Consider the following 19,227-nt stretch of genomic DNA (forward strand, 5'->3'; position numbering starts at 1 on the left):
TGTCACATGATTATAAATGTAATAACGGTTTTGAGAAAAATTGGAAAGCACAGAAAAATGTAAATATGATAATGACATTCAAAGGTAACTACTATTACCTAATACTTTAGTATATTTCGTTAAATAATAATATCACACTGTCTAGATTTTCCCTACTTTGTCCTACATACAAGGGCAGCATAAATACATACATTCATACACACATGCATGCAAACATACATATATACATACGTAGATACATAGATTCTCTTGAAGCAAACTCCATTTTAAAGATAAATGTGGCTTCTGAGAGCTGAAGTATCATATTGCAAAACATATGACTTGTAAGTAGAGGAATAAGTTTGAACATGATTCTCTATGTTTTCAAAGCCCATTACATCACATTATCTTATCACATTGGATTAGTAAGTTACAATATTAATAAAAATATCTCATGAGTATAATTTGAGTCTCTTTTTCTGCTTAATTTATTAAATGTGTTTGGAAATAGAAGCTCATTTTAATTTTGTTGTTTGTTTGTTTTTATTTTGTAAGTAATTATTTGCATATACCTATGTCCCTTTTTAGAAATATTTCCTTAAGGAGCTACTCAGTAGTGACATTACTAATTCAAGAATATGCATATTTTTATATTGTTGTCTAGAACCATTATACAGTTCACTCCCCAGTGGCAATGTATGAGAACATCTGTTTCACTGCATTCTGATCAGCTTGACTTTTTAGTTGAAACAATCTTAAAAGACATAATGGGGCAAATCAGCCCAGGGCATGAAATATGTCCCCATCCTAGAAGAGTCAGTTTGACATTTATTCTTCTTCTGTAATTGATATGTGGAGCTTAGTTATTGACAATTAAAACTTGGAAGAGGGTTCATTTTTTTTGCAATTGCTTCTTTGTCCTGGAGAAGAAAAAACATATTTAAAAGGCTTAAGAAAATTGTGAGAGTAGCAAAGAGCTCAAATAACTGGTTCTGAAATGTCAGAAGTCAATAGTAGAGACTAATAAAGTACCTGAAAAGGAAGGATAGACAGGGAAAAGAGGAAATCATCCAAGTAACGAATTGAAACATGGACCAAAAATTATGATGTGGAAAGGCCCTTATTTATAAATGATACAGAGCATTGTCAATGGTGGAGAAGAAGGGAAGAGTTCAGAGAAATGCATGTAAGAATTCTGAGCATCCTGGTATGATGTCTTTGTTTTAATACCCCATCGCAGTTAATCCTCACATTCGTTCTATGGGAAAGGATGACATTTTTAAAAGTTCAGAAAAGGAACCTGAGGATCAGAGAGGCTCAATAGCTTTTTCTGAGCTACATAGCGGGATTAGAATTCCAGGGTTATCTGACTCCAAGACCATGATCTGCCTATTATACCCTCTTTAAGTTGTTTCTTTTATACAAAAAAAAAAAAAAAGTTAACTGACAAGCTAGATTCTGTTGGAACAATCTTTTTAAAAGATTAAAAAGAGAGAATGAGAAAGAAAAAACAATGCTTCTGAGGTAAGGAAGAGTGTCGATAGCCTGAATAAAGCAGTGGAAGTAGAAATAAAAAGGAGGAACAAATTTAGGAGTGATTACAAGCATAGACTTGTTGAACTTAGGTAAAAGTGAACATCATACATAAAACGAAGATGTCTAGCTTGCGAGGAAGATGGAGATGTAAATCTTGATGGAAGATGGTTAATGACATTAGGCTAAGTTGACTTTGAGGTGCTAGTGAGATATGCACAGGAGACTGAGCAAAATGATGGCCGTTTGGATCTGGAAAGTTCAAGGATAGAGATATAGATTTGAAAGTCATTGGTCTGGGGACCCTAATTGAGGTTGTGAGTAAAGTATATCATAAGGGAGAGCTTAAAGAAAAGTGTAATTAATACATGATGTAAGAACTAGAGTCTCGTACAAATCAGACTACCTAGGATTAGTCCCCGATCTACCACTTAGGTTGGTGCAAATGTAACTGCAGTTGAAAAGGTTAAAAACAACTGCAAAAACTGCAGTTACTTTTGCACCAACCTAATAGTTCCGTGGTCTCAGGCAAGTTACATAATTTCTCTGTCTTATCTCCTATTTCTTGTTTCCAACCAGGAGACATTATCAATATCTGGTGATTTTTTTTTTTTTTTTAATTGTCACAGCTGGGTTTTCTAAGGGCATCCAATGCATAGAGGTGAGGAATGCTGCTAAATCTCCTACAATGCACAGGACAGGCCCTACAACAACGAATGATCTAATCTAAAATGTCAGTAGTGCTGAGTTTGAGAAAACCCACTGTAAATGTTTTATAAAGTAGGGATAATTCCTCTTTCCTCATAGAGTTGTTGTGAAATTTCAATGAAATAATGCAGGTTAAAAAAAAAAAAAGACAACATATAAACAATAGATTTCTAGAAAAATAAGTCAATCAATTGAGTGGAAAACGTGAGCAAAGGACCCAATTTTAGTAACTGCTTATCTTTAAGGGATAGCAAAGGAAGAAGTGTAGGTGACACAGGGCTGAGAAGGAGGAAGAGTTCAGAAAAGTGAAACATCAGGGAAAAGAACAGAGTAGTTTAATGCAGTGCCCCACGTTTCTAATTCATTGGCTACAACCAGAGAAGGTGGTCAGCAGGGCCATGGATCTCAGATAGGTCACTGAGGATGGGACCTAGAAAGAGATCACTGGGATCTCTTGGCAGATTAGTGGTAACTTTGAGTGATACGAGTAAAAGGAAAATGGGAAAGAAGGCCAGGTTGCAATAGGTTAAGAATGAAATTAAAAATGAGGATAACAGGACATGCAGTTCATTCAAACTGACTATTTGGTCACAAAGAATAGTTCTGTGTTTTAGGATTGGAGAGACCATCCTGTTTATAGAAGGAAAGGAAGGAAAAGTCTGAAGGGAGACAATGAAACAATGAGATGTATTGTAAGTGATGGAGCGAGAGTCTAGAGGAGAGAAATGGAAGAGTTTGTGTCAGGAGTAATTAAGACGGTATTTGCTTCAGAAAGTAGTTGGGGTAAAAATGTGATGCTAGTGTCACTATATTTTAGGTTCAGGAAAAGAAATGGATGCCAAGAATTTAACTTTTCATGAACATCTCAAATATAACAAATAAAAATATTCTTAAATAACCCAGATATGCAAGATGCATCTTCTAAATTATCATTAATATTTCATCATGAAACTTTCTGTTAGGAACTGAATTATGGACCCTGAATCCATATGTTGAAACCTTAAACCCTATGTGAATGTATTAGGAAATATGTTGTTTACAAGGTAATCAAGGTTAAATGAGGTCATAAGGGGTGGTCCCAAATAAAAAGGTCTGGTGTTCTTATAATAAGAGACATCGGGAAGGTGCACACACAGAGGAAAGTCTATGTGAGGATACAGTGAGAAGGGGCTGTCTGTAAGACAAGGAGAAAGACTTCGCCAGAAACCAGTCCTGCTGGCACCTTGATCTTAGATTCCCAGCCTCCAGAAGTGTGAGAAAACAGATTTCTGTTGGTTAAGCCTCTCAGTCTGTAGCATTTTGTTTATCTTGTTATGGCAGCCCTAGCTGACGAACACACTTCCTAATTGGAACATCTATAGATATGATGAAATAAAAGAAATAAGATCTTTTAAAATAAAAAGCGTTTCTCTTAAAGAATTTAATTGACCATGAAGGCAGTATGTGAGAGAGAGCAGATATTTGATACCAAATCCTAGCCCCAGCTATTAACCAGCTGGCTTCAGCTTTCCACATTGGGAGACAAAAATGATGTAATGGTTGGGATTATGAGTCAGAGTCAGGTTGTTTCTATTCAAATCCCAATGTTGACACTTACTAGCCCTGAAACATTGGGTTGCTTAATTGTTTTAGCCTCAGTTGCTTTATCTGGGAAACAGGGACAATTCATGTAAAATTGTTTGTACAATTTCTAACACATGCTAGTTATTATTTTCATGTTTTGCTTGATATTTTGTTATTTCTAGATTTTTAAGCATGTTGTGACATTAAAAATATATTTATCTCTTAGCTTCTAATTATTTTTTCTCGTAAAATCATTATTTCCCTTTCCAGTCATGTAATGTGAGCTGAAATAAAAAATCCAGTGTCAGACTGATTGTTGTAAAAATGTTAGGGATTAATTCTGTCTTTGTTTCAAAGAGGTTGAAGGCATAAATAAATAAATAGTATAATACAAAGATATTTTGAGATGGATTTCTGACCGCATCTTAGTATTTTATTTGCAATTTAGTTTTAAAAAAATCAGTGAATTACATAGTATTTCATGTCCCCATGCCGTTTTTCTTAGCCAATGTTTTCTAGAGGCAGTTTTTAAATAGTTAGTTACAAAAAAGTAGATTGCTTTAACTAAGCTCTATATAATTGATACACCTACATAAACTAAACTCTATCAGCTGTGGATTTTTATTGTTTTTAATAAATGTGGCCTATTTAGTTTTAGACAATTTTGATAAGAATTTTGTCGATTATATGGATTTCTAGATTTTGAATAATTTCTAAGAAGATAAACTTGAAAAGTATCTAATAGATTAAATATCCACTGTTATAGATTCTGCTTTGAGAATAGGAAAATCTGGGGCGGGGGTGGGGAATTGAACATTTGTTTGTATATTCTTATTGAGAAAAATGGATATCAAAATTATCTGAGAATTGAGAATCTAATGCATTATGAGGAGAGTTAAATAATTTAGTATTGATATTTTGTTTTCATTGGGGAAAGTAGATCATTTTAATGAAATTAATTAGACATATGTATTAAGACATTGACTTATGTCAAAACATGGGCTTTTATGTCAAAACAATGGTATTTTGGCCCAGAAAATCAATGGCAGAAAAAATAATGCATAATGCCTACTTTTGTTAGCATGTATTTGATATAATCAGGGTAAAGAAACTTTCTAACAGTTAAAATAATTGGCCAGCCACACAAAATCTGTCTATGGTATGGGTTGCCTGATTTAAGTATAGTTGGGAGATTTTTCCTTAAGGAAGATGAAACAGATTTGTCATATTAGGGCAATCTATACTTAGAAGCATATTTCCCTCTATAACCTAAAATGCTGAATTGTCATGAGATTTGATTCTAATTTCTTGTACTTTTAATTGAAAATGAAAGTTGTGCTACATTTTTAGATCCTTTCTTTCACTTTAATTGCAAGTGGGATTCATAGGCATAAATTCCATTATAGTCTAAAATCATTACCCTCATTTAATGTCCTATATATAATTCAATGATACATTGCTAAGTGTTTCAAATCACCTCACCCATATTTACACCAACGTATGACTTCATTAGGACCCAAAATGTAGATAAAGTGTTCGTTATAACTAAACTTTTGTCCTAAAATCTCATCATTTTTATAGGTGGACTCTTTTTTATATATATATATATATATATTTATTAGTTTCAGGTGTACAAAACAATGTAATAGACATTTACATTCCTCAAAAAGTGATAACCCCGCAATCTACTATTCCTCTGACATCGAACATAGCTCTTACAATACCACCGACTATATTCCCTTTGCTGTACTTTACATCTTGTGAATAGAGATATAGATATATAGATATAGATAGATATAGATATATAAAGATAGATATAATTAGAGTTGACATTCAATATTATTCTACTTAACTTCAGGTGCACTGTGCAGTGGTCAGGCATCTACACAGTCTATGAAGTGATCCTCCTGATAAGTCCAGTCCAGTGGGGGAGAAAGTGGAGGGATTAGAAAGCACAAATTGGTAGTCACGATATTGCCATGGGGATATGAAATACAGTATGGGGAATATAAGCAATAATGTTGTAAAGAATATGTAGGGTGTCAGATGGGCACTAGACTTATACAGGTGGATTCTTAAAGAGGTACATTGGACTTTCAACTCATATACTTTGAATTTCAAATAAAACTTTGCTAAAAAAAACAAACAAAAAAAACTAGTTTGCCAATCTTCTCCTGGTCACACATAATAAATGAATGAGTAAATAAATGAATTGTCCACCCATCTATTCATTAATTCATTTCAAATTTCTATTATACACCAGGCTATATTCTGGTTCCTAAAGAGTTATTCATGAGTAAGACAGGCTAGGTCCCTGGTCTCATTAAACTTAATTCTAGTGTGAGAAATATGGCACATATTTAAACAAAAAAAGAAAATAGTTTTTAGCAAGTGATAAGTGCTAGGATGGGAATAAAATGGGTAAAAGTTACAGAAAATAACAGCAGTAAAGAATTGGGATAAAAGCTATTTTGCAGTAGTTGGTCAGAGAAGACCTGTTTCAAGAAGACAAACTTTCCAATGTTCTCAGCACCATTTATTAAAGAGGCTTTCTTTTCTCCATTGTATGTTTTTGGCTTCTCTGTTAAAGAGCCACATACAAAAGAATAAAACTAGACTGCTATTTCTCACCACATACAAAAAAAATAAATAAATAACTCAAAATGGATCAAAGACTTAAATAGAAGACCTGAAACAATACAATGCATAGAAGAAAACACAGGTACTAAATTATGGCCTTAGAGAGGAATTTATTAATTTGACCTCAAAAGTAAGGGAAGTAAAAGAAAAACCCAAATAAATGAGTGGGATTATATCAAACTAAAAAGCTTCTGCACAGCAAAAGAAATCATCAGTAAAACAAAGAGGCAACCAACCAAAAAGACTATATTTGCAACAAGATCTCTGATTAGGAATTAATGTCCAAGATATATAAAGAAGATACAATTCAATAACAAAAAAACAATGAAATTAAAACATGGGTAGAGGACCTGAACAGACACTTCTCTCAAGAAGACCTACAAATGGCCAACAGATAAATGAAAAGATGCTCAACTTTACTAGATATTAGGGAATATAAATCAAAACCACAATGAGATATCACCTCACACTTGTTAGAATGGCTGTTATCAACAAGACAAGTAATAACAAGTGATGGAGAGGCTGTAGAGAAAAAAGAACCCTCATACACTGCAGGTGGAGATGTAAATTGGTAGAGACACTATGGAAAACATTATGGAGGTTCCTAAAATAATTAAGAATAGAATTACTATATGACCCAGAAATCCCTCTTCTGGGTGTCTACCCCCAAAATTGGTAAACATGTGTAAAAATATATGTAATCCTATGTTCATTGAAGCATTATTCAATGAACCAAAGCATGGATACATGTTTGTATCCATGTGTCCAATGGCCAAAACATAGATACAATGAAAGTGTCCTTGAATAGATGATTGGATAAAGGAGATGTGGTGCATATATACAATGGAATATTACTTAGCCATAAGAAAAGATGGGATACTGCCATTTGCAACAGCATGGATTAATCTTGAGATTATCATGCTAAGTGAAATAGATCAGACGGAAAATGTCAAGAACGATTTGACTTCATCCATACGTGGGATATAAAACTGAAAGCAACAAATGAAGAAGACAAACAAAAACTCAGAGATACAGACAACAGTATGGGGATAACAGAGGAAAAGGGGGTGGGGGGAAGGTAGACAAGAGTAAAGGGGATGAAATATATGGTGATGGAAGGGGATTTGACTTTCAGTGGTGAACACACAATGCAATATACAGATGAGGTATTATAGAATTGTACATTTGCAATCTATATAATTTTATTAACCGATGTCCCCACAATAAATTTAATACAATTAAATAAATAAATAAATACAATAAGACACTTGAGCTGAAACCTAAATGGCATTAAGAAAAGTCAGGTAAAGATTTAGAGCAAGAATGTTCCAGACAGAGGACAAAACCCCCAATGATGCTGCAAGATTGATGTATTTTAAAGTCAGAATGAGCATACCGTGTTTCCCTGAAAATAAAACCTAGATGGACCATCAGCTCTAATGCATCTTTTGGAGCAAAAACTCATATAAGACCCTGTATTTATTATATTATATTACATTACGTTACATTATATTATGTTATACCTAGTCTTATATTAATTTTTGCTCCAAAAGATGCATTAGAGCTGATGATCCAGCTAGATCTTATATTCAGGGAAATACGGTAGTAGGAGAAGGCAGTCATAGAGATTTGATGTGATCTGATTTATGTTTTTTTTAAAAGATTACCACAATGGGGCCTGCCCGGTGGCTCAGGCAGTTAGAGCTCCGTGCTCCTAACTCTGAAGGCTGCCCGTTCGATTCCCACATGGGCCAGTGGGCTCTCAACCACAAGGTTGCCAGTTCAATTCCTTGAGTCCCGCAAGGGATGGTGGGCAGTGCGCCCTGCAACTAAGATTGAACACGGCACCTTGAGCTGAGCTGCCACTGAGCTCCCGGATGTTTCAGTTGGTTGGAGCGGCATCCTCTCAACCACATGGTTGCCGGTTCAACTCCTGCAAGGGATGGTGCAACTAGCAATGGCAACTGGACCTGGAGCTGAGCTGCGCCCTCCACAACTAAGACTGAAAGGACAATAACTTGACTTGGAAAAAAAGTCCTGGAAGTACACACTGTTCCCCAATAAAGTCCTGTTCCCCTTCCCCAATAAAATATTTAAAGAAAAAAGATTACCACACTGTATACATTGATGTGATCTTATTTATAAAGGAGTGATGTGATCTGATTTATGTTTTTAAAAGATTACTGTACCTACTGTGGAAGGAAGAATGGTGATAAAGGAAAAAACAATTATAGAATTTCCAAGAAAAAAGATGGTGACTGGGACCAAAGGGGGATAGAGAAAAAGGGACTCATTTCAGATTACTGAAGGTGGAATTACAGGAGTTAGTGTTGGATTATATATGTTATATATGGGGGTGGAGGGATGAATGGAAGAGAACACTCTAGAACAGGGGTCTGCAACCCTTCTGTAAAGGGCCAGATAGTAAATATTTTCAGCTTTACAGGCTATACTGTCTCTGTTATAACTAGTCAACTCTGTTGTTATATGTAAAAGCCATATGAACATGTGAACCATTGTGTTCCATTGAAACTTTGTTTACTAAAACAGGCATGGACCAAATTTGGTCCATACGCAGAAGTTTGCTGACCTCTGATCCAGAATAATTCCTTGAAAGAATAAGAGAGGGATTCTCTTCTGAAAAAAATCTTACCATGCAATGGTTAGCAGATGCAGTGAGATGTAAGACCCCGGCTCTTCCACATTAGTTCCACCATAAAGGATATGATGGATAAAGTAAAACCCCTGGGCCTGTTGGAGAGAAGACTTCATTATCTAGGGAAGCCCTTCCACCTCCCACATTTCCCAGCCTCTATCTGCATTAGCTGAACTAAATCAGCAGATGCCCAGATTACGTGTTTGTTTTGACTTTTCTTTACTACCCGTGTGTGGTAGAGTGCTTAGCTAAACATAGGGTACATAGGGTGATGGGTTTGGCATATTCAATGATTTTTATCTGTTATGCTGCCATGCACTCTATTCTTTGTGTAACTGTACATTTTATAAATATTTTATTATAGTTGTGTTAATAAATTAATATTTTATTATTTGTATCTATAAATTCTTTAATATCCCATTTACTCTTTTAACTTTCCATATATATATATATATATATATATATATATATATATATATATATATATATACACACACACACACACACACACACAATTTAATGTATTCCTGTATTTCTGAACAAAACCAAATTGAATATAGGGTGATTAAATTCCAGGACTAAATATACCTTTAGGTGTTATAGTAATTGATGAAATAACGACTTCATTAATTTCTTCAATAAGCACTTATTGACAATATTCTCTGTGCAGAGACTTCACTAGCTCTATGGTATACAGTCAGAAAAACCTGGACATTAAAGAGTTCAGTGTCTAGTGAAGAAGACTGACTGACCAAAAAACTACCAATTCCAGAACTCACAATTCAGCATGATAAGTACTCTGAAAAGGCAACCACTCAATGTCATGTGGAATTCAGAAACCGGCACATATGTAAGAGAGGGTGGGAGAGATATGAGTCATTTAGGACAATGCTTCTCCAAGGATCTGTGCTCAGGACGAGTTTTGTTTTAATTTCCAGTCTATCATAGACAAATGCTTTCATAAAATACAAATGGATTACTAGAAAAATAGTATGAAGAAAGGCATACCAATGAATGCTCACATTAAAAAACTACTGAATTAAATGTACATAAAATTGTATGTCAACAAAAATACTAGAACAGACATAAAAGGGGATAAAGAATTACAAAAGTCGATCACATTGTCATTGAAAGTATGCATATAAACAATAAGAAAGAGAATGGCTTTTACACTTATTTTGTGGTCATAAGAAAACCAAAATTTATGAGTGAAATAACTCTATGTCCTAACAGCAATAGGTACATTTTTAAAGAACAGTGTGTCTGTCAATATATTTATTCTTACTGTGCCAAATATACTATTTCTTGCTTGTTAACTTTTTTGATTTAGATCAGATTGATGGAAATGCCACTTGCAGGGAATAATGTGTATCTAACTGTTTCGTGATTTGCTAAATATGCACAGAGTAGAGAAACCAGACTCAAAAAGTTGCCTTGTCAGAAATGGAAAAACTGACTTTTAATACAATTTCAACACATTCATGATATTCATTTTTATTTTTTACCCCAAATGGAACAAGTGATGTTCTATTTTTATTAATCCTCATTAAATCATAGTCAGTTTTATCAATATATCCTGTAAAGTTATGGTTTAAATTTAAATTGTCTTTCTCTAAAATAATAGATTCTGGAGTTTGTACACTCTGCATTACAATTAGCAAACTGATCTTAAAACATCACATAATGTTTAATGTTTCCCCCCTGTGTATGATTTGTATCCAGTTTGTACCAAATGTTTCTCACCTCATGAGTTTGACAATAATAGGTCTATACCATGTTCAAAAATATGAGTCCACTGATCTGGCCCTTGGATATCTCAGCAATGTCAAATGCTATAAAAGTTCCTAAACTTCTCTACTTAAATCCGTTGGCAGATGGTTCATTTTTGAGTAGTATTAGCTACAAAAGATTTTTGTATTAAATCATGGTTAGGTAAGGGTGAAAATAGGAATCTTGTATCTAACTATTTAAGATAGAATATTTAAAAATTCAAAATGGTTTTTTGGGGAAAAGACGTATTTTGATGTAAAAATATGTATTTTAAGATAGAGTTTATCTCTTATTAAATTATTAAGATGTAATGTATTCTTAACAGTTAAAGATTAAAAGTAAAAAATGATTAAAAAATAAAACCGCAAGCCAGAATTGTTACAAATGCTTTAACAATAAAATTATTAGATAAGCAAATAAATAAAATTGAGAAATTTAGTCAATCCATATAGGATGTTTCTACATAATCAAGCATGTCCTACACTGGATGTTTTTGCCTTCATTTAACTATTAAATTGGTCTTGTAGAAGCACAAACATAACCTAAAGTAAAATAAGCACTGAAACAATACAGTTCCAACTTTGAAATAACACTGAAAAATGTCTATAAGAATATGTGCCAAAATATTAATGTTTAGCTCTGGGCTGTGGAATTACAAGTAATCTTTTTATTCCTTGGAGGTTTTAGTGTCTTCCAAAACTTCAATGTATTACCATTGGGATCAGAAAAAAAGTAAAAAATTCAAAATCAGATCATGTTATTTGCCTAATATAATAAGCCTAATCAACTCTAAAGGACTCTGCCCTGGAGAAGACTAATAATATAGACATATTAGACATGAAAACTTAGTTAATTGACACTATACTGATTTTTGTTTTTCAAAAATCACACTGAATAAAATGTGAGAGTTCCTGAAATCAATGATTAACTTTTGATTTCTTTGGTTACTAGGCCAATTTGGATCACTATTTTAAAATTTTGATTCTTTTAAAGCATATAAATATAATAAAAAATTTATTTAAGTTAAATGTGTATTATTTTAATCAAATTTCCCTAGTGAATAATGCATATGATAGATGTGGCCTTATTGTTAGAAAGGGAAGACAGAGACAAAAAAATGTCTAACACTTTGGTATGTGTAATATTCTCTTGCAATTATAAACATATGTGCAAAAAACAAAACAAGAAGCACTGATAAGAAAACTATTTGTTCATAAAAGTGTCATTGCTTTCTCCAAAAATGTTATCATATACAATTTTGAGAGATGTCATTCTTTTTATAGATGCTAAAGCCTTCCTTCGGATAAGCACTCAATGACTGTTCACCTTCCACCTTGTCTTATAATTATTTCTAATTTAAAATCTCTAATATAAGGCTATTAATTCCTTAAGGGTATTTCTTATTCTCTTTGCATAACCCATAGTACCTTGAATCATTCCTTATAGATAGTAGGCATTACATAAATACATGGATGAATGGATGATGGATGGATGGATGGATGGATGGATGGATGGATGGATGGATGGATGGATGGTTGAAAAAATATGGATGTTGGTTGGTTCTATTGTATTTAGGGTTCGTTTTCCCTCTGAAGAAATATATATTAATTTGGTACTTGATAGCATAAACCTTTGATAATTACGACTGTTCTAGTTATAAATAAAACAAGCAAACAAAAAATAAGAAACACAAAAGCCTTTACCTGAAGCCACAAATTGAATGAACAGATTTTGTTGATTAAAAGTACCAAAATAATGAAGAATTCCACTAAAATCTTAGGTCCCAACTCATTTTGGACATTATCTTTCTATTTTCTTTTAATAAATGTATTTTAAAAGATTTAGTCAAGATTCATGTTAAGAAAGTCTAATGGTGTATAATTATCTACACCTGTCAAATTAAGACAACTTTGTCAAGAGTTCAGATAATGCTTGACAAATATTTTGCTTAGCACTGTTGAAGTATTTGCAGTAGTTTCTGGTTTCAGATTTTACTCTTGACTTATATTAACTTATAATCTTTAACTGTTAAGAATAGATTACCATTTTAATGGATATAATCAAGGATATAGTCAAGAAGAAAACTGTTATATATAAACTTTGAGATTTTCTCACATCCTATTTTGAATCTGTAAAGTTTCTATTTTAAACGTTTTTATGCAAAATTCCTAAACAGTATAATGGAATAGAGGATAGAAAATCATGACAACTAAATTGACTAATATATGTTATTGAATACATACGTGATATATGAATAAAAAAGTGCTTTGTAAATAGTAAAGTGAAATATAAATGCTGTTATGTTTTTAGGAACTTTTCTAATAAATAGTAGTCCATTTCTCTCTAGATGAAGTCTCATAATATCACAACCGAACAACAAAATTATACACTTTTTAGACATACCACTGAGTAATCAGTTCCTTTCAAAGGATATTTTGGCTTAATAATGAAAATATCTTAGAAAATGAAATTATTACCCACTGAGTTACTATCACTATAATGTTCTAAAACAGACAAATTCCTAGAATGAGAAACACAGCCTTTTAACTATTATTTTTTAATAAAATTTTTTATAAATGACGTTCTTAATGTGAAAAGCTCATCTCATTTCTCCCCTCTTTCCCCCTTTCCCTTCTGTCCTTCCTTCCTTCCTTCCTTCCTTCCTTCCTTCCTTCCTTCCTTCCTTCCTTCCTTCCTTCCTTCCTTCCTTCCTCTTTTCTCCATTTATCCTTCTTTCCTTCCTCCCTTCCTCCCTCTTTCCTTTGTCTTCTACCCCTTCCTTTGCAAGTATGTTTAAACTACTAGCATTAAACGTAAAAGGAATTTTCATTGCTCTCTTTCTAACACTATGTACTCAACTAATAACAGCTTATCCACTTCCTTAAAAAAATTATTTCGAGACTTCTTAAAATTGGATGTCATACCCCAGGAAAAGTAACAGGAAAGTTCTTCATATTTAGTGTACATGCAATAAGGTTTGCTATTGAAATGCCCTATGCTAAAATATTTTGCTCATCAATGTCTTCCTCATTTATTCTGAAATTATGCCTAGAGTATATGTGAAGTTGGATGTTTTATATCACAGTGCCACAATATAACTCATTCATGAATTGAGTTTGCTTAAAAGGAGAATTTAATGATTTTTCTATAGTCTCCTATATTTGTTAAGACTGATGAATGTTTTATAGTTTCTGCTAATGCAGTTGTTACAGTTTTCAAAACATTTTATTATACTCCCTCTCCAAATAGAACAACAAATATCTTCTCCTGTAGTAGTCATTAAATGTCATAGGACCTGAGTAAATATTTAAAAAGGCATCTAATACATATCGTAATACTTTTCCAAATATCTGTTTGATGAAAGTGCACACAGAGGGCAGGTGTTCCTACAGAGTAGCTGTGAGAGAGGAAAATGAAACACTAATTAGCTCATACTTGCATCAGGAGTGACACATTCTGTAATGCCATCAGTTATGCTTATTAAGGTGTATTAAATTATTCATTGATCAGTGCAAGGATACACAGACAGAGACCGACATTTGGGACTTACTAATATGGCTTGAAAATTCCACATGTTTTTAAACTTCTAGTTATGTATAATGGTTGACTTATCATGTTTGAGGAGACTTAGAATATTAGCAGGATGCATTTATTCCATGTTTCAAACATGCTATTTGGCCAGGATTGCTTTCTAAATAAAGATTATTTACAAAGGACTTATGGTTCCAATTCCAAAGACAAGATGATAGTCCTGGATATTTTTGCTTCAGAAAGAAATTCCATATGTTTACTCTGTAATTGAGAGTACAGATGTAATTGCTTTTATACATAGTTGACAGACCCCCTTCTTCATCTGTATATGTATGTGTGTGAGTACCGTATGTGTGTTGGTGTCTGTATGTCTAGATGGATAAGTAGATATTCCACGACGTGCCTACATATCATGACCTGTTATTTGGCTGTGAAAATAGAGCTCATAGAGTTTTTGAAATTAAAGTATACACTCACACTATAATATTAAGTTAAAAATCAAGATATTAAATCATAAAGCTACTTTATGATTACAACTCTATAAACAACAACAATAAAGCTATGCAGAAAAAGTAAAAAGAAATACAGAAAGGTGTTCCCAGTAGTTGTTCATGGTTAGAAAACTAGGATTGATTTCTTCATTTCTTCTCTCAATTTTTAAAAATTTTCCATAATAAAAAATCGATTACATTTTAAATGAAAAGTGTTTTCTTCAATTAGGAGGAAATTACTTCAAAAATAATTTTATATCATATCAAGATAGGGGCCTTTTGTAAATGCACATCATTTCCTTTATTGTTTATCCAGTAGTAAAAAAAATAATATTGGATCATTAGTACCACACAGAAAATTTATATTGTATACCAAGGACACTTATGAAGGCTCATATGAAAAATTAATACTTCAAATATTTCCTTTGTTCATTCTTTTAAAATATGATACTTATCATTTGATATGAAAACATTTAATAAAAATAGATATAAACAGCAGGTTTAAAATGTGTTTTTTTCCCCCAATCTCTCTCAACTTACTTTTAAACTCTTTGCTGTGATTAGATGGTTTCTACTTTTAAAACTCTGTAGAGCTTCACCAGATGTAGGCTTTTCCATTTGTTTATTTGCTAATAGAAATCTCAAACTGTATTTTTGAAAAGTGATCTGCATAGTTTTAACTGAGACTAATAGGATGAATAAGTTTTTTTAAGTTAAAAAAGTCTTCTTCCTTATCAAATTTGTCATCAGTTTACTCTGTAGTTCTTTGATAATACACACATACTATTCTGCTTAAGGTGTCTTTAGCTCAAATAGACACCAGGAGGAAGAGAGGAATTTTTTAAAAACTATTTGAACTTTCAAAATAACTGAGTTTTAAATGGCTAAGAACACAATCTCTGAATATATTTGAATGTATTTGCAAAACTAAGTTTTAATGGTCGTTGCTCTTTATTTCTTCTCTGTCAGTGCCTTTTCACAATGTTTTGGATTTGGTTGTATTAAACATATCTAAGTATTATAAAGGACAGCAATGGGTATAAAGGAAAATGAATTGTAATTGGGGATTTGCTGCCAAATTGCAGTCATTTTGGACAAGTAGCATTAACTCTCTGTGCTTAAACTTTGTATTATCTATAAAAACAGAAAATAAGGTATTATCAATTTTTTCATAATAAAATAAATATTATATTTTATTTTACAAAACAAACCCATCTCGCCTTCAGAAGTTTCTCTAAAAGCAGACTTTTTCCAAGTAATGGCCAAGATATTCTATGGAAAGATGGGGAATTTACCATATAAAGAACAATGACAAAAATCATACTTGAACATTATTTTCAACCATGGAGATTATATTTATCATTTATTTTATCATTAGTTATATATTTTTGAAAATTTTATAAGGACTGCTACCTATTGCTCATTCATTCAGCATTCATTCATTTGGCATTCATTAGCAAAATTCATTACAGAAGACTTTACACTCTAGAACAGGATTCTTGATTCCTTGGTCTTCTCTCCAGTCATTTTGTTTTTGTATTAGAAATACTTAGTGTATTTTGCCCAGCATTAATTACCCTGTCCCCAGGTGAGATCATTACCCATGGGCCTGAAATAATAGCTACCCCATACTATCTGGCCCTTTACAGAAGGGTTGCAGACCCCTGTTCTAGAGTGTTCTCTTCCATTCATCCTTCCACCCCCATATATAACATATATAATCCAACACTAACTCCTGTTAGCCCTAAGCAAAGTGTCTAGTTCCTCTTTATAGGTTTTTTAAAAAAAGTTTATATGAAAGTGATTAAGCACCATTTAAATTTAAATCAGCAAGCATCCTGCTATGTTCCAGGACCTGAGTGTGCATATTTTGTTGTTTAAAACTCACAGCACACAAAGCCATTTGCATGTATTAAGATAACAGAGGTTTAAAATAAAATGTTATTTCTTTTTTTAAATTTTATTAAACTTATTGGGTTATTGGTTAGTAAAATTGTATAAGTTTTAAGTGTGTAATTCTATACTGCAGCATCTGTATATTGCATGTGTGTTCACCACCCAAAGTCAATACCCCCTCCATCTCTTTCAGTACTTTAAAATTCTCTACACACATCTCAAATATTACTAGAGATTTGATAGTTATCTTCAAGACATAGAGATTGGGCAGGAGTTGCAGTATAGGTTTTAAGAGTATGAAAGAGAATGATCACCTCTTTCCATATCAGTCTTCAAATATTTTGGCTGTATGACTTTAGGGTAGTTTCTTAACTTCTCATTCCTTACTGTCCTCGTCTATAAAGTGGAGATAAAACTATCATCGTAACTATTAAAGTATTTGTTACTACATGTAAAGTTCATAGAACAGTGTCAGGCATATAAAAACCATATAAGTGAGGACTCGGGTTATTATGGGAACACTTGGATTTTTGAACGTAGACTTTCTTTTTGTTTCTTCATTCTTTCTAGTTCAGTAGTTGCCAAAATGGAGTGTGTGTAAGAGTTAATTGCATTCAATAATTTTCAAGAGTGATTCCTGTGTGTTTGTGGGTGTGCTCATTTTTGTCCTGACTTTATATTTTATGGATACATAATAATTGAGACTGCACTGTATAAAGTAGGTCTGAACATAGTTCTAGGTATATAGTAAAATATCAGATAATTTGGGTTTAAGTGGTTACATTACTCTTCCTGGTTGATGCTAAAGTCAGTTTCTTCACTCCTCCAAAATAAGTTGGTTTTTCTATAATTTTATTCTGCCTTCCTTTGAAGGTTGTTTTACTATTTTGTGAGGTGGAAATAATGATGCTTATCATTTACAGTTTGTTTGAGAATTAGAATTAATATATGTTCATAAGAATTAAAAGAATAATACCTGTTATACAGTAGGCATTCCATAATTAGTAGCTCTTGTTATTTCACTATTACAACCAACTCATTAACTTTGTGATGTGTATTAGTTAGTGTGCCATAGACTTTTTTCCACCCAATTCATTGAATATCTGCTTTTGTCAGATATAGTTCTAGGTGGTGGGAACTACCGAAGTGAACACGACTGAAGAGGTCCCCGCTCTCAGAGAGTTCATGTCATTGCCTGATGTATTTCTTAATAATATATCTAGATTAAGAGTTTGATTTTTTTATTTAGATCCTTTTAGATTGTTTCAATGTATCATTGACTAGGTTGTCATTATTATAACTTCATCGAGGATTTAACCTATTCACTGTGTTTTTCCTCTAACAGCTCTTTCAAGCATTTGATTGGAGGATTGGATGATGTTTCTAATAAAGCATATGAGGATGCAGAAGCTAAAGCAAAGTAAGTGACATTTTTTTCCTTTGGCCTTAATCTTGGTTAAAGAGAAATGATTTTGAATAGAAATAAGATCAGATATTTTGTGGGACTCAACTAAGTCCAACACTCTGATGGGAAGAATCTGATTACTTAAGGGAAAAAGGAAGCAAACTATTCAAGGTAAGTATTACATAGTATCCTTACTTTTATTTGGAAGATTATCTCAACAAGGAAAATGGTTAGTTTAAAATCCAATATAAACAATTGAATGTAAACACATTATTTCTCCCACTGGAAATACTTTGTGAATGAATCATGGTTGTGTTCAATAGTTGTTTGTGATATTGTATAAAATTGTATGAAATAGTAAAATTGCATGAAAAGTTATAGGGCTGGAGATATTTACCTGTGTGACTATATCATTGTTTTGCATTGAACTTTGATAACAGAACTGACATATCAGAATGCTATGAGATAGTACATATCTTATTAATTATCATTTTTATGTAACAAAGTACAAATTTCTCTACTAGAATAATTTGCTTTAAAAAAAGCTTTATCTTTTTTTGAAAAAGATTTGAAATAATTTGAGAATGGCTTTCTCTGCAAAATTTTTAAAGTTTCTTAATAAAATAAATGTAATGTGTAGAATCCTCCCCTCTTTCTCTCAATGAGATAAATTAAGTGAAAATAATATATTGTTTGATACAGGATACCTGAAGGATTAAATTTAAAAAAAATATCAGGAAATACTTTAGGGGTGGAATTTGGTTGGTATTATAGTAACCTGAATATATATATATATATATATATATATATATATATATATATATATATATATATATATACATATATATATATACACACACACACACACACACACACACACACACACACACACATAGTTTTGTGTGTGTGTGTGTGTTGTTTTTTTTTACCTGAGATTAAAATTTTGGTCTAGTACTAGAAAAAGTCAAATAAAAAGCCTAAGTTTTTTAAACTAAAGTATTTTTTGATTTATTTCTATTTCCCTGTTTAACTTAGACAGATTCACTAATAAAAGT

At 32.4% G+C, this 19,227-nt stretch overlaps 1 protein-coding gene across 4 annotated transcripts in view; it reads left to right on the forward strand.

Annotated features, from left to right (window-relative positions):
- Positions 1 to 19,227, forward strand: part of PRKG1 (protein kinase cGMP-dependent 1) — a 1,140,935-nt gene that overhangs the window by 1,020,867 nt on the left and 100,841 nt on the right. For all 4 annotated transcript variants that reach the window (XM_019738600.3, XM_019738591.3, XM_019738608.3 and 1 more), the window contains one exon: positions 18,113 to 18,187. In XM_019738600.3, coding sequence (XP_019594159.1) covers positions 18,113 to 18,187 — 75 coding nt within the window. The remainder of the gene's footprint in view (positions 1 to 18,112; positions 18,188 to 19,227) is intronic.

Source organism: Rhinolophus sinicus, chromosome 15 (assembly GCF_057876585.1).
Source record: "Rhinolophus sinicus isolate RSI-liver-muscle chromosome 15, RSI-T2T, whole genome shotgun sequence".
In the NCBI taxonomy this organism is placed as follows: domain Eukaryota; kingdom Metazoa; phylum Chordata; class Mammalia; order Chiroptera; family Rhinolophidae; genus Rhinolophus; species Rhinolophus sinicus.